The sequence below is a fragment of the Microtus pennsylvanicus genome, chromosome 22, assembly GCF_037038515.1.
Source record: "Microtus pennsylvanicus isolate mMicPen1 chromosome 22, mMicPen1.hap1, whole genome shotgun sequence".
Classification (NCBI taxonomy): Eukaryota; Metazoa; Chordata; class Mammalia; order Rodentia; family Cricetidae; genus Microtus; species Microtus pennsylvanicus.
The window spans coordinates 22,835,712-22,859,562 of NC_134600.1; the positions used below are offsets into that span (position 1 = coordinate 22,835,712).

Below are 23,851 nucleotides of genomic sequence, written 5' to 3' on the forward strand. Positions count from 1 at the left end.
GTACATGGAATTCAGAGGATGTTTTCTTGGTCCTCTCCTTCCTCTCTGAGAATCCTGCAGGGGAAATCAGCTTACGGGCTTGGTGGACCTGCTGAACCATCTCACGGGCCCTGGTTGTATGTCTAAGGTAAACTTCCACTGCTGCGTATGATGCAAGAAAAACTGCTCATTAATACGTCTTGTGCTCGGAGTTTAAGTTTTTTTAATTAATTGTATTTAATTAAAAGTGATTTTTTTTAGGGAGGGACATAAAAGATTTTAAGTTTAACACATATATTTATCTTGTGATTCTACTGAAATAATGCTATCAACTACACATATAAATACGCAGAAACAAGGGGTATAGGAAAGTGGCCATTGGTTGGTAGGAGAAAAATCACTATCAGTTGAAAGCTTACTAAGTTCTAAGCCTTGTTCTAGCTGTTGAGGAAAAACCTGTAAACAGCACAGACCAAAATCTGTTCCCACTCTCCTTTCTGCAGCAGAATATTTAGGGTATTGATGGGAGTAAATGTTATGGCATAAAATAGATGAAAGAAGCTAAATTGATGTGTTTGGTTAAGGTGCAGTTTGAAATCAAATGGTGAAAAGCTATGCAGGGAGGTGGAAAGAGAAGGAAAGAGAAAGGAGTGTTTCCTGGGGGCAGATCTGGCGCATATACTACAGAAAGCACGTTTTTCATCTGGGAGGGGTAGCTCATACTTAACGGTCTCTGAACTGAAGGGTAAAGGTAGTAGCACCTGGAATTTGAGGCTAACCTGGGCTAGAAAGCGAGATCCATTCTCAGGAAACAAAACAAAAACAATAATTTTTTTGAAAGAAAATAATAAAATAACTACCTCATAAGCACAGGGTTTGAGGAGGGCAGAAGTGGGGCAGGAGACTGGTGCCTTCGCTGTAAGACAGTGTGTCTCTGAGGGGCGTCTGATGTGGGATCCAGTCACTCACCTAGATCGACACCGCAGCTTTGTTGGTGTAAGTGAAGATTTGGAGCTCATATTTCCCCCATTGTGAGCATTAGCCATGATCTTAGAACATCTTTTTCGCGTCCTGAGTTTCTCACCTGGATCTCACTTTCAGGTCTTTAGGGAATGTTTTCCCCTAGAGAACAATGGAGGATAATTATTTTAATCTCTTCTATTGATAAAAAGTTTGGTTGTGATCTGTTTTATTTATGAAAATTTAATATTCCACATAAGTAAAAGGAGGCAGAACATAAATGAGTATTTACAGATGTAATTGGATATTATGTAAAACTGATGGCACTTCCATAATACTTATTCAATATTTCTGCACCAAAGATAAAGTGTCAGTAACAAAAAGTGATATTTTCCTAAGTATTCTATGGTATTGCTTCAGTCAGATCACAAGATAAATGCATGCATTAAAGCCATAACCTCTTACAAGTCACTCTCTAGGTTAGACAGCCTTTCAATGACACTGAAGCCAGCTTAGCAGTTTGAGGTTTATTTACATACATAACTTAAATGTACGGATAAATTTCTCATATGCCAAAACCGTGTTAGTGCCTGATGTAGGTGGGTCTCTATCTGTTGCTTTCATTGGTTAATTAATGAAGAAAACTGCTTGGCCTAATAGGTCAGAACTTAGATAGGCTGAGTAGACCGAACAGAATGCTGGAAGGAAGAAGGCAGTGAGGCAGACGCTATAGCTCTCCTTTCCAAGATGGACGCTGGTCAAGATCCTTTCCGGTAAGCCACCACCTCGTGGTGCTACACAGATTATTAGAAATGGGTTAATCAAGATGTGAGAATAAGCCAATAAGAGGCTGGAACTAATGGGCCAGGCAGTGTTTAAAAGAATACAGTTTCCATGTAATTATTTCAGGGCAAAAGCTAGCTGGTGGCCAGGAGCTGGGCAGTGGGAAGTGGCCCACAGCTGCTTTTACATGTGCCTTTTTAAGTAAATGTATATCTCTCTAGCATCATCTTACAACACTTTATCAATAGAAATTTGAATCCGTGATAACTTTAAAGTTAATCTCTGGGTTTGTGTTTGGTGCTGAGGCTTGAGACCAGGGCCTCATATATACGAGGGACAAACTCGATCACAGAACTGTACCACCAACCCGTTTTCCTCTGTGTTCTCTGTCTTGTGGGCCTGAAGATGTACTCCTTTTATTTCACATTCAACATTTCTGACAGTGAATGGCCTTGCATAGTTTTAAGCAATACTTTTTCTTTCTTTTATTTGATGTTGTTTTGGGTGTATAAAGTAGAGGACAGCTGTGAAGACTTGCATAGTTTCTCAGAGTCACCCTAGTTACGAAAGTCCTCACTCCTGGTTCTCCTTCCAACCCACACAGCCCTCACAGAGGTTTGCCAGAAACTGTAAGTGGATGACCTGTTTACATTTGTTTGTTATTTTTTTCCAGACAGTGCTTCACTGTGTAGCTCTGACTGTCCTGGAACTTGCTTTGTAGACCAGGCTGGCCTTGAATGTGAGCGATCTGCCAGCCTCTGCCTCCCCAGTGCTGAGATTAAAAGCAGGTGCCACCACCATCTGGCTCTGTTTAGATTTGTTTAACCTATTGCATGAAGTAAAACTCTTTTAAAAAATAATTTATTTTTACTTTATGTGCACTTGTGTATTGCCTGCACATATGTCTGTGTGCGGGTGCCAGGGCCCCTAGAAATAAAGTAGGCAGAGTGTGGTGGTGCCTACCTTTAGGCCTGTACTGGGAGGTGGAAAAAGAGGGATCTCTGGGATTTGTAGGCCAGCCTAGTCTACAGTGAATTACAAGATAGACAGGGCTATGTAGAGAGACCGTGTCCCAAGAGACAAAATAAAAAACAAAACAGCAACAGCTCACAGAGAAGGTATATGAGACATGAGCGTGTGAGATAACAATGACCAAGCATACACTGAATCCTCATTTGCACAGGCAGAGAAAATGTCAGTATTAGGAAAGTCCTGTTGTTTGTAGCCTTTTATCACAACCCCTGTTAGCCACTGAAGAGTCTTCCCTCTGACATTGTCGATAATCATTTCATGTCCTCTAAAAATTGTCTTAACTCATAAATACTGTAGTTACACCTGTGTGTGTGTGTTCAGGTGTTTTTGTATAACATTGTAAGACTCCTTAAAGTTCCTTAGTGTTACTGTTTATAGATGCCACTCATCTCCACAGCATAATGATATTTTGTTATATGATACAACGAAATATTCTGTATCTATTTCGGTTTCAAAAGAGCAGTGTCTCAGTGTAGAACAAGGTGTTTAATGCGCCTATGGATTTTATGTATATTTCCTCATATGCTCTGCATACACATTTGTTTATAAAATTGCCAGAACCAAAGGTATTTACCTTCAACTCTACTGCATGATGTGAAATATTTTTTGAAAGATTTGTAATGACTTAGACTCCCCATGCTGACACTCCATGTACTCATTGGCTCTGGAATTTCTGTTTCGGGTGAATTGTATACTCAAATACCCCCTCGCACATACTTTGTTGTTTTTCTTTTCCTTGCTGATTTATGGGAGTCATTTATGTGACTGGACAAGAACCCTTTGTTTATATGTATTATATTTTCCAAAGCTAGTTCTTGTTTTTTTTCCCCTCTATCTGATGGTAGTTTTTGATGTGTAGGAATCTCTAATATAAGGTTGTTTTGAAGTCTTCAGTGTTCAGTTTTTCTGAATAATCTTTGAGATCTTTTCAATGAAAACAGTTCTTTTCATCGAGGTCTGTTGTGTTACATGGATTATATAATCCTCGATTTTTTTTTCCTGGTGTCTATAGATAAATGACAGTTTCCAGCTAACTATGTTCCAGTAAATACATTGTTTTCAGTATGTTTCATAGATTTTCCTTTTTGACTATCGATGCTATGTTACCCTGTAAACAAATTTAGAATTATCATATTATTTACTGCTGTCATGTACACTTTGTAGGGAGGTGATGTGCATGTTTGCACCTGTGTGACAGGTGCACCTATACTTGCCGGTGTGTGGAAGCCAGAGGTCAACCTTTTAGTTTTTTTATCTCTCCCTGGAACTTTGTCAGGCTAGGCTATCTGGCCAGCAAATCTCAGGGATCTTCCTTTCTCTACTTCCTATTCCTCCTGTGCTACAGTGCCCAGTTATTTTCCATGGTTCTGGGTGCCCAGACCCCGGTCCTCAGGCTTGTGTGCTGTCTCTCCATCCAGCCACTCATGGCTTTCAACACAATGGTAGCTGCTTTCCATGAATTTAACCCTGGTCTTTTCTTATGTTAATCTGATATATATGTTTTCGGACTTTTTTTCAGCTAGCAAGATTGACCTCTGCTGGACTTTTAAAAAATTTAACATTTTTAATTGATTACTGTTGTGTACATGATGTATGGGGGAGTATATGCATGGCCCAGCACATGTGCGAAGGATACAGGACAGCTTTGTGGGGTGATTGTTTCCTTCCACTCTACATGGTTGCAGAGCTCAAACTCAGGTTATCAAGCCGTGGATTATATTCTCAACACTCCTCTAAGATGTTTGCTTCCGAGGGGAAGCTCGTTAGCTGAGGTTAGTGACGTAATCTCCAGGTCCATAGAAAAAGGACATATGGAGGAAAATGCTGCAACCGGTTGAGCACACAGCGAGCAAATCAAGTTCTCAAAACCGAGTAGACACAATGGCACCAGGATCGCCTGAGCTAAACAGTGACATTCTGTTCGTGCTGAACCTGGTGACACACGGATATAATCCCAGTACTGAGGAGGCAGGGCCAGGCTGAACTCTACCTGAAGACCCTGTCAGGAAAGAGAGGGGCAGAAACAGGAGAAGATGGTAGAGGAAGAGAAAAGAAAGAGGGAGTCTTATTTGAAGTAGGAAAGAGGGAAGAGAGAAAGGAAGGAAGGAAGGAAGGAAGGAAGGAAGGAAGAAGGGAGGAAGGAAGGAAGGAAGGAAGGAAGGAAGAAGGGAGGAAGGAAGGAAGGAAGGAAGAAGGGAGGAAGGAAGGAAGGAAGGAAGGAAGAAGGGAGGAAGGAAGGAAGGAAGGAAGAAGGGAGGAAGGAAGGAAGGAAGGAAGGAAGGAAGGAAGGAAGGAAGGAAGGAAGAAGGGAGGAAGGAAGGAAGGTAGGAAGGAAGGAAGGAAGACCAAAAATCCCCGTAACAAACAAAACAACAGCCCTCAGTCAGAAGCACGTCGAAGGTCAGTGTGTGTGATCTGAAACTACTCCTTAGGAAACAAACCACTGGAAACAAAAGCAACCGTATGCTGTACCTAGAAAACAAATCTAAAGCATATCCTTCACGTGTTGCTTAAAAGAGGTTGTTTCTCTGACCTTCACATGTCTACGTATGCACATACCACACACGCATCCACACGACACATACTTACACACACATCCACACCACACACATGCACACAACACATACTTACACACACACACACTCGCACACACATCCACACTCGCACACACAAACGCACAGTGTTTTCAGGTCAACAAGACTCCTCCACAGGTGAAGTATCCTGCCCTTTGCTCTTGTTTCTGATGTTGGTGGTTGAACCTGGGTCTTCATGAATGTTAAACAAGTGCCCATCCAGTGAGTTACACCTCGAGCCTGTGTATTATCTTTTAAACTATTTAGTATACTTCTTTTTATGTGCTTTGATCAGTTTTTTATGTACATGTATTTTATTTTATGTATTTGTGAATGAAATTGACTTTTTCTTTTTTATATAATATTGCCATGTGAAATAGAGTTATATTGGGGATATCATGAAAATTTTTCTTTGTTATCTAAACTTTTATTGAATTACAAAAAAAAACCAACATCGCGAACATTTGATAAAAACATGTTTGTAGAAATTGTTTTTATTTCTTTTATTTTTGAGATTATAATTATGTCATTCCTCCATTCCTTGTCCTCTCCCAAGCACTCCCATATACCTTTCCTTGCTCTCTTTCAAATTTGTGGTTTCTTCTTTCATTGCTTGTTCTTATGTGCATGCATGTAATATGTGCATGTATGTAATATGTACATACATAGCTAATCCTGAATAAAACATGGTCAGCCTGTGTAATGTTACTTGTATGTGTGTTTTCAAGGCTAACCATTTGTTTTTGGATAAGCAACCAGTATGCATTGCTCTAGGAAAGACTATTTCTCTGTGGGATTTTTTAAATTACTGATTTACTATCACTCCTAGTCGTATGAATGTTCAAGTTGTCTATTTCTTCTTTTTTTATGTATTTTATGTGCATTGCTGTTTGTCTACATATATGTTTGTGTGGGGGTGTAGAATCCCCTGGAACTGTAACAGACAGTTGTGAGCTGCCATGTGGATGTTGGGAATTGAACTCAGGTCCTCTGGAAGAGTAGTCAGTGCTCTTAACCACTGAACCATCTCTCCAGCCCCCCTCCCCAAGTTTTCCATTTCTTGCTGAGTCTATTTTGGCAAAGTAGTTCATTAACATTTTCAAAATTTTTATATCATGATCTTCAAAGAACTATTTAATATTGTAAAACTCTCTATTTTTTTCTTTCTTTTGTTTTGTTTTATTTTTTGAGACAGGGTTTCTCTGTGTAAACCTGGCTGTCCTGGAACTTGCTCTGTAGACCAGACTGGCCTTGAACTCACAGAGATCCGCCTCCCTCTGCCTCCCGAGTGCTGGGATTAAAGGTGTGTGGCACCATCACCTGGCTTTAAAATTCTCTTCAACTGGGAGATGACATTACTTTTTGTGTTTAATTTTTAGCTTTGCTTTTGCCCGGTTCGAAACCCTGACTCAGATATTTAGAATTTTCCTTTCCACTTCCTTTCTCACCCCTCATATTCTTGCCTTACTGTGTTCACTTCTGCCACACAGGTACCATGCAGAATTTTAAATAGGGATTACGATGCGCATGCTCTCTGTTTCTGTGCTTGTCCTGGTACTACAGATACTGAGGAGTGACTGGTTCTTCTGAACTTGATTTCCCTCTGACAGAGCTGAGCTGCCCTTGGTGACCTGTATCCACAGCCATTAGCTGGTGTAGAGAATGGATGAGCAGAGGTGGCCTTGGGCATGCCCAGCTTCTCTGGAGTTTTTCACATTCTCTGAGGAGCTTTTTCTTCTTTAGGCATTCTGGTGTGTTTTATGGTAATGCTTCAGATTTATAAATCTCGCTTTAAGTGTAGCTAAGTAGACTTGACTTTGTGACCAAGGAGTCAACAAGCTCTGCTAACTTGCCATTTCTAAGACATGTAAGTCTTTTTAGTAGAATTATTATAATTCTGTCTTTACTACTGAGTATTTAAGAGTTTGTCCGCCAGTGCTTACAAAACAGAAGTGTTCATTTTAAGAATCAAATTGCAATATGCCATTTCAGTTTCTTCTTTTTGCCTTTGATATCCCTAGCTCTGATAGCATTAGCAGTGATGAGGAGGAACTCAGGACTTTCGGAAGCAGCGACAGTGAAGGCAGCACCCCAGAGAATGTGGGCCCACCCCTCATCATGGATGAGAACAGCTGGTTCAACAAGTGTAAGAGAGTGAGACAAAAATACCAGCTTACCCTGGAGCAGAAGGTATTTATCTCTTCTCAAAAGTCACTTCATTTGGCTCTGTATTTTACCTTTGGATTCTCGCTATTCAAAGATCTTTTAACTAAAGAAAATCCTGTACTCATTGCTATATCCCCTCTATTTCTGAATTTAAATCTTGCTTAAAATCAGAGAGATACAAGGCGTCAGGTTAGGGGTACCCAGCAGAAAGCCCCCACAAGACACAAAACAACTGAGGTTGCTGGACATGATGGTACAAGCCCGTAATCTGTCAGCATTTAGGAGAAGACAGAAGGATGAGATTTGGGGACTAGCCCAGGCTACATAGCAGCAAGACCCCATCTTAAATAAAAATCAAGGGCTGAGTAGGGGCAGCTTAATGGTAGAGCATTTACCCTGCATGCACCAATCACCTGACTCAATACCCAGCATCCCAAAACAGCCCTCGGGGAGAAGCTGCTTGAAGACGTGACTGTAAGAAAACAGTGAAGCTCAGCACCATGCATGCCACTTGGAGAAACCCATGCACCTTCATAGCGAGTCAGCTTATCGGCACTGATTGTGGAAGGACTTGGAGGTGAACGATAGAGACCCAGTGAGCACAGCTGCACTGTGCAGAGCTGCAGTGGGAACGCAGTGACCCAGACTGAGCAGGATGACTTGGCCCTAGAGAAGTTCTCTGCACTTTCCAGCGTATGTTTAGGAAGCTATTATTAAAAAGTCATGCCTGAGCTTGCCGCGCCAGGAATCAAAGTGCCTTCCAGGAACTGGCAAGAAACATGATTATGCTGACTGAGTTGGAGCCTGGGAGACTCTGTGAAATGAACTGAATGAGAATCCTGTTCAACGTGAAACCTTTCTGAGTACAGTTCCGCTTTAGGACTGCCAGCTGATTCTGCTCATGAGATAAGCAGAAACACTAGAGCCCTGGGCATTAGCAGTGGCCGGCACGGCCCGTGCTGCTGCAGCCTGTGTTGACTATAACCTCATGTCCTCTCACAACCCTCTGAGAGGCCATCACAGATAGTGCCAGGGATCATGATGCTCACAGCACCCTCTACACCCCCTTCGCCCCATGAAGTATGCAGAAGCAAGTATTTCCAGAATAAACCTCCAGAGGGGGTGGGGGCTGCGTGCTAGCTCTGGATCTTACTCTAGCGCAGTGGTTCTCACCCTTCCCAATGTTGAGACGCTTCAATACAGTTCCTTATGTTGTGGTGATCCCAACCATAAAATTATTTTCGTTACTACTTCATAACTGTCATCATGTGAACGATTCTGGTGGTCTTTGTTGACTCCTGTGAAAGAGCCATTCGGCCCCCAAAGGGGTGTAACCCACAGGTGTGACCCACTGCTCTAGAGCAAAGGCATTAAAGGTTTTTCAGATGCTGGCGCCACCTACCAGGAACAGAGTGGAAAGAGGAACGGAGTGAAAAGGTTCGGGATTTGCTCTCCTGGAGGGGCGCATAACTAAGAAACGCGGGAAGAAACTGATCACAGAGAGTGCACATCTGCACCTATCCCCGCAGCTGGGGTTGCTTTAGTGGAGAGGAAAATTTCATTTTTCTTTTAAAAATTTTATTTTTTTTAATTGTTAGTGTGTGTATATGTGTTTATGCATCCACATGTATGTACGTGCCGCAGCGTGCATGTGGAGGTCAGAGGACAACTTTGGGGAGCCAGATTTCTCCTTCTTCCATGGATTTCAGGGATTGGACCTAAGTGACCAGGCTTGAGCAGCAAGCACGTTCACCTGCTGACCCATCCCTCTGGCCTTTCGTAGCTGATTTGTTTCTATTTATTCTTTTGTTGTTGTTGTTTGTTTTCCTGTATCTGTGTGGTTCTGAGGAGCAAGCTTAACATTTTGATCACATTTGCTTGACTCTCTATTGCTAAACTAGGTATTCCCAGCTCACCCTTTAATGTACCCATGACCCACTGTTGATTAACCCTTGGTAGAGCAGAGGATATAGGCCCCCAGCTGATGACTTAGCTGCAGGTAGGCATGGCTGCACTTAAGATCCGTTCCTAGACATCTATCCCATAGCAGCAGCAGAGAGAAATTGTTGTAGACACTGTACCTGAAAGCCCTCTACATGGGTTTTCTCCGTATCCTGTGTCCGACTGTCCCTTGCTAACAAATCTGAAAAGGTAGGCACAAAGCTTTTGGTCCATATATCAGATATTCTACTGTCCATATCACACCACAGAAAGCCCACCCTTCTGAGGCCTACAGACTCTCAATTAGCATACATTGTATACAAACCCCATTACCAAGCAGAGGAGCTGCAGGGAAGCTGAACATCATTAAAATAATCCTCCATTAAATCTACCATTAAAGTACACCATTAAAGCAAGCTCACTATGCAGACCCCTTGGTAACAACTGTGTTAATTCATCGCTGTGACAAAATGCCTTACTTGAGAAACAATTTAAAGGAAAAAAAATGTTTTATTTCGTTTCCAAGTTCAGAGTTTTGGGTCTATATTTGGCTTAGTCCATTGCTTCCATGGTGGTCTGATGTCGGTTGGGCTAGGCACCAATCCCAGCACATCCCATAGTTTGGACAGACTGTAGGTTGAAGGTTATGTGGCTGGGTTGGTATCCCAGTCCCTCCACTGGGTGTCTTGCTGGGTCACAGGAGCTGGCCAGTTCAGACTGCATATTCCCTATTGCTAGAAGTCTTAGCTGGGGTGATCCTTGTAGATTCCTGGGAGTTTCCCTTGGACTAGGTTTCAACCTCACCCCAAAATGCCCCCCTTTTCCCAATCTCTTTTACTACTTTTGCCTTCTATCCCCACCAACTGATCCCCCATGTTCCCATCCCCACCCCTACAGTCCACCCACAAAATCTCTTCTCCTTCCCTTTCCCAGGGAGATCCAAGCATCCCCCGTGAGCTCTTCTTGTTTCCTAGGCTGAGTCAGCATGGTTATCCTTTACTTTACAGCTAATACCTGTTTATTAGTGAGTACATACCATGTTTGTCTTTCTGGGTCTGCGTTACCTCCTTTAGGATGATTCTTTTCTAGTTCCATCCATTTGCCTTCAAATTTCATATCATTGTTTTCAACAACTGAATAATACTCCATTGTGCAAATGGACTACATTTTCTTTATCCACTCTTTGACTAAAGTTATACAGCCATCCCACTGGTGCTTGACAAATATCGACTAGTGGTCACAGTATCCATGCAATAAAGGCAGACAGCAGTTCTTAGGTACCTTCTCTTTGCTGTCATATAATACTCTGATCAAAGCTACTCCGGGGAGAAAGGCTTATTTTGTTTCACAGTGTCTGGGCATGCAGGCCATCATGACGAGAAGAATGGCAGAGGTGTTGAGAGGACCGTGAAGATAGTCAGATTGCATCCAAACTCAGAAAGCAGAGGGTTAACAGAAAGTGGGGCCAGACTTCAGAACCTCAAGTCCTGCTCCCGGTAATCCACCTCCCCCAGCAAGGCTTCACCTTCTGAAGGTTCCACAGCCTTTCCAGATTGTACCACCAGATGGGGATCAGAGGTTTAAACACATGAGCACAAAGTTCGTTATCACCCACATTTATCACTTACTTAGGTTAAAAAGCCTTCTCAAGTATAGGGCAAGTAGAAGTGGACGCAACTGAAAACAGTGCACAATCTCAGTTATAAATGGCAATTATGTAAGATTTGTAGGAGTTAGAAGAATTAAATTAGGAAGATAATTATCTGAAGTGCAGGCAGAGAACAAACAAAGGAAGGGAAATCATAGAATAATTGATACGGACAAAACAAAAAAAAGAGATGAACAGAACCAAATGTTGATTATCCGCCACATCCAGTGAAACAGAAAAATCATCAGCAGAATAATTTGTTCTAAAAAGTTAAGATACATATAAACAGTTTTTAATAAAGAGAGTAGGAAGTATAACTAAAAAGTGGCCAAAATCTTACCAGTTAATTAGATAGTAATTGTGACAATTCCATGTCATTGCCTCAGAAAACTGAAATGAAGAATTTCTTAAGTATCTCTTATCAAAACTGATAGAGTTGCATACACTTGCATGCTTTTGAAAACTAAGCTTTTAAAAATCATTTCCCAGAATATCTTGATTGAGGGAGCCATTATAGGGCTAGCAAGAAAAGTGGCACTAGGGAAATTCCCAGGAATCCACAAGGATGACCCCAGCTAAGACCCTAAGCAATAGAGGAGAGGGTGCCCGGACTGGTCTTGCCCTGTAATCAGATTGATGGCTATCTTCAATGTCACCATAGAACCTCCATACAGCAACCGATGGAAGCAGAGGCAGAGACCTGCAGTGGAGTACTGGGCTGACCTCCCAGAGTCCAGTCGAAGAGGGGGGTAGCAAGAATATGAGCAAACTGGTCAAGACCATGATGGGGATACACACTGAAACATCTGACCTGAGCTAGTGGGAGTTCGCTAACTCCAGACTGACTGCAGGGGAACTTGCATAGAACCAAACTAGGCCCTCTGAATGCAGGTGATAGTTGGGTAGCTGGGACAGTCTGTGGGCCATTGGCAATAGGATCAGGTTTTATCCCTAGTGCTTGAACTGGCTTTTTGGAGCCCATTTCTCTTTGGAGGGATACATTTCTCAGTCTAGATATAGGGGCAGAGGGCCTTGGTCCTGACTCAAAGTGAAGTGTCAGGCTTTGTTGACTCCTCATGGGAAGCCTTAACCTGTCTGAGGAGTAGATGGGGGATAGAGTGGGCAGGAAGTTGGGGGAAGGAGAGGGAGAGAGAACTAGGATTGGTATGTAAAATGATAAAAGATTGTTTTTTAAAAAAATAATAAAAAGAGGGAAAAAAATCATTGCCCAGAACTAATGAAGTCATCAGATTCGTGGTTTGGAGACACACTCTAGCAACTATTGTAACAACGGTGCTCCCTACTGTACAGTGACTGTCTCTAGTACCAGACAGGGCTGAGATACTCTGTTGTAATAACGGTGCTCCCTACTGTACAGTAACTGTCTCTAATACCAGACAGGGCTGAGATACTCTGTTGTAACAACGGTGCTCCCTACTGTACAGTAACTGTCTCTAATACCAGACAGGGCTGAGATACTCTGTTGTAACAACGGTGCTCCCTACTGTACAGTAACTGTCTCTAATACCAGACAGGGCTGAGATACTCCGTTGTAATAACGGTGCTCCCTACTGTACAGTAACTGTCTCTAATACCAGACAGGGCTGAGATACTCTGTTGTAACAACGGTGCTCCCTACTGTATAGTGACTGTCTCTAATACCAGACAGAGCTGAGATACTCTGTTGTAACAACGGTGCTCCCTACTGTATAGTGACTGTCTCTAATAACAGACAAAGCAGAAACATTCTCCAGCAGACTAAATGAATCCAGTATACCATTGATATCTATGTGAAGACATAGAAGTATAACCCATGGTAGGAATATGATTAGTATAAAGTATAAAAACATAGTAAAAACAATTAAACATCTGACTATGCCTATGCCCCAGCAGTTCTGCCTCTCAGAACAGTGTGATGTGTGGTCCAAGAAACATATAAGTGTGTTCATAGCATTATTGTTAGCATCAAGAAAATTCTGAAATAATTCTAATGGCCATTGACTGGACAGGGATTAAACTGTAACATACAATATTGAAAGTCAATGGACTGTTGGCTAAACTCATCAATGTAGATGAGAAAGAATGTTTCAAAGAGTTCATGTAGACAATATTTGTGATAAAAACCAGAGAGAAAAGGAGATAATAAACACTTATCTCAATATATTGCCATTCCTGCAGATTGTAGATAATTATATTGGCTCCTACTATAGTGGCAATTAATTGAGATAATGAATAATGTATTCTTTAATTACTAATGCTTGAAAATATCTGTATATAGTTTGTATTAAAACATACAAAAAGAAAGATTTGTTTATAAAATTACTTTCAATCATTGAGATTCGATTACGAAGTGGATATATGAAATTTACTATGGAAAACAATCTTCAGGGGCAAGTAATACTAGCCCTTTTAACAGGTACGATGAAGCTAAAAGAAAGGAAGCAGTTTGTTAATGTCACAAGTGAGACAGCATGTACTGTGATGAATGACAAAACTAGAATGTGACAACAGTTCATAGCAATTAGCCCGTAGTCCTGTGAAAGATTTATACTGCCCCCTGCTGTTAGGCGAAAATGGCTATGTGATTTTGAAAACTGATCACATAGAGTCAGTTTTCTAATAGATCTATATTTCAAAGCTGGGACATTTGTACCTGCCACTGTTAACAAGACTTAGAAATTTTAAAGCAAGATTTGCCTTAAATTGTGTATAAGATTTCTCAAATTGAAAAAACAGTAGTTTTAGGCACTGGGGAGATTGCTCAGTGTTCTGAGTACCTACTGCTCTCACGGAGGAATTAAACAATTAATTGCCAGCACCCACACGGCAACTCACAACCATCTCTAACGTCAGTCCCAGGGATCCGAAGCCCCCTCCATGGGCACCAGGCATGCACATAGAACACACATATGTGATGCAGTCAAAACACTCATCAATAAACATAAATAAAAATTAAAGTTTTTCTAAAATAGCTTCAGCGCTAGAGAGATAGTTCAGTGGCCAAGAGTGCCTGCTGCTCTTGAGAAGATCCAGGTTCAGTTGCTAGTACCCACAGCAGGTAGCTCACAACCACCCCTAACTCCAGATCCAGGGGATCCAATGTCTTCTGGCCCCTGTGGGGAACCTTCGTGCACAGTGGTACCCATAAACTGACTCAGATACATCTACATACACATGAATAAAAAATAAATCGAGGACCTGGAGCACCACAGCATGCATCAGGGACAGAGGCAGGGTGGGATGATGTAAAGAAACTGCTTGGCCTGATAGGTCAGAACATAGGTGGGTAGAGTAGACAGAACAGAATGCTGGGAAGAAGGGAAGTGAGGCAGATGCCATAGCTCTCCTCTCCAAGATGGACGCAGGTTAGAATCTTCCCAGTAAGCTACCACCTCATGGTGCTACACACATTAATAGAAATCGGTTAGTCAAGATATGAGAATTAGCCAATAAGAGGCTAAAACTAATGGGCCAGGCAGTGTTTAAATGAATACAATTTGTGTGCTGTTATTTCGGGGCATAAGCTAGCCAGGCAGCCGGGAGCCAGGCAGCAGGAACGCAGCCCGCTGCTTTTTCTACAGTGGGAGATCCAAGCTGCCAGAAGAAGCTTTTATTCTATGGTTTCTAAGTCCTGTAGCCAGAAGACAACTAAACTCAGAGATGAGCCTGGAATAATGGTGCACACCCTTAATTCCAGCACTCAGGAGGCAGAGACGGGCAGATCTCTGAGTCCCAGGACAGCCGGGGCTACACAGAGAAACCCCATCTTGAAAAACAAATGACACCTCCCTGAGGGCCTAAGAACCTCCGAGGTTTAACCTGGACTACAGGAACAATAATCTAGCAGAGAACAGCAAATGAGTTAATAACACTGAGGAGAATTTAAACGCAGGGATGGCTGGCTTACCAGTGTCAGACATTAGAACTGACCCTTGAAGGCGATGTGCTGTGGAGACTTACCTGAAGGAAAAAAAAAAGCAGAATTTTATTTGGTCAGAGAAAATCTAGCCTCGTGGTGGCAGAGTGTGACTGTTCACTGTTTCTCACTTGAGAACTGTGAGGTAGAGCAAGATGTGTGTGGATCCAGTGCCTTGGCTAGCCCAGTTCTTTGCACCACATCATAAAACTTCCTACCTGAAGTCGTTCACGCTGTTGAACAGCTTATTGCAACGAAGTGAGAGGCATCCAGACTTTAGGTACATCCGGATTCATAAATGCACAGAGAAGTTTCTTCCCATCATGAAAGGACGTTTTGAATACCTTTGGGGGCAGCTGATTTGCAGATAATTTTGAAATTTTCTAAAACATCCTGCTTCCTGAAGATAAATGTCAGGAGATTCATCCTCTTAGTGAAGAAGAATCACAGCTTTCCCAGAAAGGAAACTGCAGAGATGCAGGAATGGGCAGCAAATGCTGTAGCTGCAGAGATGCAATTGTGTGTAGTGAATATTGGAACTGAAGATACAGGAGTGTGCGGCAAATACTGGAGCTGCAGAGATGCAAGAGTGTGCAGTGAATGCTGGAACTGCAGGAATGCAGAGAGTGTAGCAAATACTGGAACTGCAGGGATGTAAGAGTTGCAGCAAATACTGGAGCTGCAGAGATGCAGAGAGTGTGCAGTGAATGCTAGGAATGCAGAGAGTGTAGCGAATACTGGAGCTGCAGGGATGCAAGAGTGTGTGGCTGAATACTGAAACTGTGGTAGTGTGAATGTAATTGGCTCCAAAATCTCATAGGGAGTAGCACTATTAGGAGGTGTGGCTTTCTCGGAGTAGGTACGGCCTCATTGAAGGAAGTGTGTCACTGTGGGGGTGGGCTTTGATGTCTTGTTTAGGCTTCCTCGGTGTCACAGTTAGTTTCCTGTTGCCCACAAGATGTAGCAGTCTCAGCTCCAGCACCATCAGCCACGACGCTTCCACTGTGATAATAATGGTCTGAAACTATGAGCCACCCCAATTAAGTGCTTTCTTTCTGAGAGTTGCCGTAGTCATGGTGTCCCTTCACAGTGTTAGAAAACCCTAAGACACTGAGTATGTGGCAGAATTATGCACTAAGCAGGCATTTCTTTCAGAAGAAGAGCAAAAATCTGGTCCAGCCAAACTTAGAAACTTTATCTGATGAGCTTGAAAATGGTGCCAAGATCATGGAACTAGTGATTTTAGGGAGAATTTGGTGTCCCTGGTCCAGAACTCCTGAAAACTCCAGAACATTAAAGACAACCTTATAGAAGAGAAAGTGTGATGTACACTTGAATGCATTGGCACAGGAGACCACTTCCTAAATAGAACCCCAGTAGCACAGACACTGAGAGAAACAATTAATAAATAGGACCTCCTGAAACTGAAAAGCTTCTTTAAAGCAAGTCAACAAGACAAAATGGCAGACTACAGAGTGGGAAAAGATCTTCACCAACCTCACATTGAACAGAGGACTGATCTCCAAAATATACAAAGAACTCAAGAACTTGGTCATCAAAAGAACAAATAATCTAATTTTAAAAATGGGGTACTAGCCTAAACAGAGAACTCTGAGCAGATGAATCTAAAATGGCTGAAAGACACTTAAGGAAATGCTCAACATCCTTAGCCATAAGAAAAATGTAAATCAAAACTCTGAGATTCCATCTTACACCTGTAAGAATGGCCAAGATCAAAACACTGATGACAGCTTATGCTGGAGAGGTTGTGGGGTAAAGGGAACACTCTTCCATTGCTGGTGGGAGTGCAAACTGGTACATCTGCTTTGGAAATCAATATGGTAATTTCTCAGAAAATTAGGAAACAACCTACCTCAAGACCCAGCAATACCACTTTGGGGTATATACCCAAAGGATTCTCAATCATACCAGAAGGAAATGTTCAACTATGTTCATAGCAGCATTGTTTATGATAGCCAGAACCTGGAAACAACCTAAATGCCCCTCAACTGAAGAATGGATAAAGAAAAAAAATGTGATACATTTACACAGTGGAGTACTACACAGCAGAAAAAAATGACATCTTGAAATTTGTGGACAAATATGATCTAGAAAACATCATATTGAGTGAGGTAACCCAAATCCAGAAAGATGAATATAATATGTACTTACTCATACGTGGCTTTTAGACATAAAGCAAAGAAAAACCAGCCTACAATTCACAATCCCAGAGAACTTAGACAACAAAGAAGACCCTAAGAGAGACACATATGGATCTAATCTTCATGGGAAGTAGAAAAAGACAAGATCTCCTGAGTAAATTGGAAGCGTGGGAATTATGGGAGAGGATAGAAGGGGAGGAGAAAAGACAGGAGGGGAGTGGAGAGAAATATATAGCTCAATAAAAACAATAAACAAGTCAGGGTGAAAGGGGCCTGGAGAGACAGCTCAGTGGTTAGAGTCCTGCTCTTCCAGAGTACCTCTGGGTAATTCCAAACACCCACAAGACCTGCCAGATGCTCCAACTCCAGTTCCACGGAAACAGGTACCAAGCATGCACATGGTGGATAAACATTCGTAGAGGCAAAACTCCCACATACATAAAAATAAATAAAAGACAATGTGGGAAGGAGGACAAATATCTTAATTTCTCAATAGTAAAAGACACGAACTTTTTAAAGTAGCTTTTCTTTGCTTATGTTTGCTTCTTCTGTTTTAGTCTTCATTTCTGAAGTGTTTACACAGGGCCTTGAACTAGTCTTGAAAACATCTGTCCATGAGGTCTCTACTCAATATGTGGGAAGAAATTCTTGGTTTGGCAATGCCTATGATTTGGGTGTGCCTAAAGAAATGAAGCTAGAAGATACTTGTAAAGTTATCCGTTGGTCATGAATGTTTTGTGGCCTCCGTAAAAAAAAGGGTCCAACAGGTAACTCCTTCATTACCCAGTCACGCTGTGTGCCAGCTAACACAGACCTTTGTTTTTGCTAGTCACTAATAATTTCATTTGTAGGAGGAAGTTTATAGAAGGTTGAAAGAAGGAAGTATCAAAAACCAACGTTGGTCTTTGATATCGAAGAAAGAAGTTGTTTCTGGTCCCAGAATAAGTATTTTCAACGAACAAGCCCCTGGTAGTGTAAAGCAGTTAGCCTTGGAGTTCATCAGGAGAAGATGCAGGACAAGAGAAGCAGATCCCAAATGGAGCAGAAAGCGTGGGCATGCATACCCAGAAATGAAAGAGTGTTTTTAGACTCTTGGGTTTACACCAATTGGTTAGTGGTATAGTTAGTTGTGAAACCTGCCTTGCACCTACTACTTAATTTACTTATTGGTTAACTTCTGTAAGTATCAAATATATAGTATCCAGCAGTCCAGGAGCACATCAGTTATTGCTTTGAAGCCATCATCTGCCATCTGTTTCTAATGAGTGGGATCTGGAGTTGGTTCCTTGTATACAGAAAGTATGCAAGTATTGAGTATTAGAGTATTGATATTTGTAATTAGATGAAAACCTGTGTTTATCATCACAAAGTCCTATTTAGGTCCTGTGCATTAAGTAACCCTTTCACTCTGAAAGGGAGAGGTGAGGGCAGGAGGTGAAGTTCAAGGTCATCTGAGACTATATACTAGACCCCACCTCCCATTCCATTTCCCCAAGTAACAGTCAAAAATGCAGAGTGCATATTAAGCTTCCGTGTTCAATTAAAATTATTCATCAGTAGTATTTTGAGATGTTTCGTTATGAAATAGACGGACATACTGCTGACGGTGTTCATCGTTGATCTTAAGATGTCTTAGAATTTCTACAGTTGACCACACCCTTGTGCTACTGTGTTTCCAGGGTTATCTTGAAGAACTCTTACGGCTTCGTGAGAACCAGCTTTCTGAATCTGTCTCTCAGAATAAAGTGCTGCTTCAGAGGATTGAAGATTCTGATCTGGCCCACAAGCTGGAGAAGGAACAGTTAGAATACATCATCGTGGAGCTTCAAGATCAGCTGTAAGTGAGGTTCTTTCCTAAGAATGGCGATGCGTAGACATGAGCGTGGAGTGGGCTCTGCTACACAGTCTAATTCCAGACATCTGCTTGCCGCTCAGAGCTTCTTGCTCTTTGTAAGAAAGTGGTTTTGTTCCTTACTAGAAAAGTCACCTGATTTCACTGTGGGGAAATTAGAAAACACAAGGCGAAAATTAAAATCCCCTTCAGTTCTTCTGTGTAGTACGCACTTGAAATACATGATTTCTACTTAAGTCTCTGTTTCTGCAGGCTGGACATCAAGCTTACTGACGCACATCCAGCCCTTAAGTCTCTGTTTCTGCAGGCTGGGCATTAAGCTTACTGACGCACTTCCAGCCCTTAAGTCTCTGTTTCTGCAGTCTGGGCATCAAGCTACTGACGCACATCCTCAGCCCTGAAGCACTCGTGGAGCTGAATTAGTTACTGATTGACTGCAAACATTGTACCTTAGACCAGTATTACTCAAGTGCAGTCCTGATGGATGGAACTGCAGGCAGGCTCTGCCGCGGCATCACTGTGCACATTTAATGCGGTCTCCTCTGGAAGAATTTTGCAGCAGGCAGTTTTTAGATGAGCACAGCTATGGTGTGTGGAGAGTTGCCTTCTGGTATGAGCTCCTTCGCCTGCCACTGCTCAAAGCACTCACCCTAATGCTACCGTTTTGTCAAAATTACGTTAATTTTTTTTATAGTGAAAATTCTCCACATAATAGATTTTACTCTTAAAGGATATTTTTTTTTAATTTAAAGCAACTATATTTATATTTGGGTGACATTCAACCTTAATAGAAATATAATCATTCCCATTATGAATCATTCTGCTCTGTGATTCATCTCCATGTTGTTCCCACCTGATCATAAGGAACAAAGCTACCCCTTGCAGTCCAGTTAACAGGAAGAGGGAGAGCTGAACTCAGGGGCAACTTAAGACCATGCTAGTCACATACCACAAATAAGTAGTAAACTTCTCGAGTCTGCCTTAAAACAACCTATTAGTCAGAGATGTGAGCAGAAGCTGTGGCCGGCCATGCTGACCTTCAGTGAGGGAGACGATATTCTTTCGTGAGCACACACTCTGGTTGTCAAAGGAGTCCTTTGTCTCTGTCCCTGCTGTCACTTCCTGTAGAGCCTTACCTGGGGTAGTAGGCTGTGTAGTGGTGGAGGGCTGAAGTGCCCGCTGGGCAGTGTGGGTGGAGGGCTGAAGTGCCCGGGGACTCTGCTGGGCAGTGTGTGGTGGAGGGCTGAAGTGCCCGGGGACTCTGCTGAGCAGTGTGTGGTGGAGGGCTCCAGGGCCCAGGGACTGGAGAACAGAGACGGCTGATAAACGGCAGCTTCGGTAGGAATCACGGCTGCAGAAGCTGGGAATGTGCAGGAGGAGACAGGCATGTGACTTTCATGGCAGCGGGGATAACCATTTCGATTTAAAGTGCCCCCCATTTGTACAAAGTATATCTCCTCAGCTGAACACTGAAAGACTGACACATATCTCACCTTCGTGGTTTTTTTTTTTTTTTCAAATGATACTTCTGTGCAGCCATGAATGCTCTGTCTGCAGACTTCATCTGGGTAAAGGCATCTCCTGATGGGCAGCCCGGGTATTCAATACCATGGGAACCCCATGCATTGTCCAGAACGCCCTCTACTGTGGCAGTGTAGGGAGGACCTCACACATATACAGTCTCTTACGTTTGTGGGGAGCACACATTGCTGAGGTAGTACCAGGATAATGGGAGGGCTTAGATGTGGAATCAGAGGGGCTGAGGAGAACCCATTCGGCTCCTGTTGCACTTTGGCGGTACTTCTGAAAAGCTCCATGTATCTTTTACCAGCAAGTAATTATGCTTCCGCAGGGTATTCTGAGTGTATTCCTCACAAGCAAAGAGCACAGAAGCATCTCCTGTCGTTCTACCATCAGGATGGGTGACAAAGAAGATGCCTTCCTTTCCCCCGGTGATGGGGCAATGCTGTCCTAGGAAGGCTACCGCCCCTTCAGCTGTGGCTGTGAAAGGGAGCATGTGGGTGATGACTTGCTTTTCCTTGGAGAGGAACTAGGCTACCTCACTGGATGTCTCTCCAGCAATTTTAAGAAAGTCTTCACCCATTGCTTTGTAAACCTCGATGTACCAGTTCCCATGGTTCCCTGTGTGATGTTTGTGCCTCTGTAGAGCTTGATCTCTGTGCTCCTCACTTACAAGCCTAACCAGAGCTTCTCCATCGCTCCACTCCTGAGCATGCAGACAGAGTGCTGCACCTCCCTTGGCGATATTTAGTGCTTTGAAGAACCTTACAATGTCTTAATCAAAAGACTGCCAGGGCAAACCTCGAGCCCTCACGACCTACCGTGTTGTCAGCAGTGAGCTCCATCTTGCATGTACCACTTTCAGATTGTAGCTTACTCCCTCTGGATCTGAAATCTGTGATTGTAAGGTTCTGAGATCATCGCTAAAATTATGCTCCCCATATCTTCAACTTGAGACGCTCCACATCAGGAGACAGGGTCGTTTTACCCAAAGGTTAGGCTTTCGGCCATCGCTGCTAGGTCCAGCTTGTCAATATGAGGTGAGCCAAGGCAATATTTCTTGAATTCTCTTTGAAGATCAAAAAAGGAATAGAAGCATTCAGGTAGTAGTAATGCATTCTTCTGGGAAGCCTCGGGATGCAAGATTTCCCTGACATGAAGCTGCCCATCCGTACACAAACAGAAGGAAGTCCCTATCCCAGTGTTCAGTTCATTGCTCACTGATGGTTAAACTGTTCGGAAGGCTTGGTCCAGCTGTGGCATGAAAGACAGGTTTTAAGCATCTATTTTAGTTTCTTCTTTGCAATCCTCCGTCAGTTCCAAGCCTCTGGCAGGAACTCCACACCCAGGGCAGAAAGGGGATGGATGGAGGGAGCAGCAGGCTTGCCCTTGCTGTATCCAATTGCTGGTGCGTCTATGAGAAAAGCCGAGGAGCCAGTGGCACCAGTTGGGAACCACAGCTAAAACACGAGCCTGTGGGGCATAATTTACAGTTGAAACAACAGTGAGTCAACATAGTAAAGGCACAGAGACAGAGAGTGGAATAGCTGGGCATTGCAGCACAGGCCTTCCTGTTTTGATGGTGTGTGTGTGTGTGTGTGTGTGTGTGTGTGTGTGTGTGTGTGTGTGAGATTTCAGGGATGACAGGGTTTTTTTTTCTTTTCTACATTTGTTTTGTTTTGTTTTGTTTTGAATACATACTGACTATATTTCTGCTCCCTCCCCTCCTTGAGCTCACCCCTATCCCCCAGATCCACTCCTCCATTTCCCTTCAGAAAAAAAGCAGGCCTTCCAGGGATATCAGCCAGACATGACATAACAAGATACAAAGCCTCGTATCCAGGCTGGATAAGGCAACCCGGTAGGAGAAAGGCGATTCCAAGAACAGGCAAAAGAGTCAGAGACACTCACACTCCCACTGTTAGGGGTCCCCCAAGAATACCCAGTTACACAGCCATAGCATATGCAGAGGGTCCTTGCTGCTTCCGTCTCTGAGCCCGTATGAGCTCCGCTTAGTTGATTCTGTGGGCCGTGTTCTTGTGGAGTTCTCAACCACTCTGACTCCTATAGTTCTTCCTTCTGATCTGTAGGGTTCTGTGAGCTCTGAGGGGAGGGACCTGATGGAGATTTCCATTTGGGCTGTCTCTCCATCTAACGTTTGACTGTGGGCCTCTGCTTCTGCTCCCATCCACTTCCAGCAGAGGCCTCTCTGAAGAGGATTGGTGTAAGCACTAATCTAGAAACCAGAAATACTCAAGTCTTTAGACGGACTCACAGGCAATAGCCTTACAAGATACAAGTGTAGGAAATAGGAAAGGATTTTCTGCTAGGACTCTATTTGCTGAGGATGTAAGACCTAGATTGACAAGTGGGACACATAAACCTAAGAAGCTTCTGTACAACTAAGGAAGCAATCCTTATCAGTTGTGGAAGAATCCCACGGAGTGGGTTATCTTTACCAGCTGACAATTAATAGAACATACAAATGTCTTTAATCCCAGCACACAGGAGACAGAGGAGGTGGATCTCTATGAGTTCCCGATCAGCCAATATTAAAGAGACCTTGTTTCAAACAAAACAAACAAAAAACACAAAAACAACAACAACAAAAATATAGTAATGGTTTCTAGGGCTGGGGAGAAAATCACTATTCTGCATAATGGATAGATCTCATCTCAGGTTTACAAGAGCAGAGAAGACAGGGCCTGGTACTCTGCAGGCTCAGACAAGGGGATGATAGATTCCATTTGCCTACTCTGCAGAGTGAGTTCAAGGCCAGCCTGGGCAATGTAGTGAGACCTTATCTCAAAATGAAGAGACAAAAGATATCTAAGGCCATACCACCAACCATACTAGACCCAAGCATCTATCAGCCAACAAGAGAGGAGGAAAGAACAAGTAGTTGATGATGGCACTTGGTTTCACATCCTGTGAATGTGTCAAATATCACCAAGCTATGGCACCAAAACTGGCAAGATGTTTTATATTGTGTGAATTTTACCATGAAATCATTTTAAATTTAAAACGTATCATTTGGAGTCTATAGCTATTAATGTTTTCATCGAGAAAGTGTCAGGTGTTTATATAAGAGTGACGTGAGCCCAGTTAGCCATTGCCCAGACTGGTCAGTTTCCTTTTCTTTCCTGAACTGTTTCTGAGGCAAGTCATGTCCTTTCATTCCTTTACTAGACATCTCTTAAAACTAGACATTTTCTCACATACTCACAGCCAATGAAATTAGAAGCATTTTTTATTGCTCAATCTTCATTAATAACAAAATCCTTACAGCTGTCTAAAAATATCTTTTCTGTAGTGTAA

At 42.7% G+C, this 23,851-nt stretch overlaps 1 protein-coding gene and 1 pseudogene across 2 annotated transcripts in view; one reads left to right on the forward strand and one right to left on the reverse strand.

The window, feature by feature from the left end:
• Rundc3b (RUN domain containing 3B) overlaps positions 1 to 23,851 on the forward strand; it is a 138,815-nt gene that overhangs the window by 91,655 nt on the left and 23,309 nt on the right. For both annotated transcript variants that reach the window (XM_075956432.1, XM_075956431.1), the window contains exons 7-8: positions 7,349 to 7,517; positions 18,840 to 18,997. In XM_075956432.1, coding sequence (XP_075812547.1) covers positions 7,349 to 7,517; positions 18,840 to 18,997 — 327 coding nt within the window. The remainder of the gene's footprint in view (positions 1 to 7,348; positions 7,518 to 18,839; positions 18,998 to 23,851) is intronic.
• LOC142840029 (epithelial splicing regulatory protein 1 pseudogene) lies at positions 20,128 to 22,721 on the reverse strand (annotated as a pseudogene).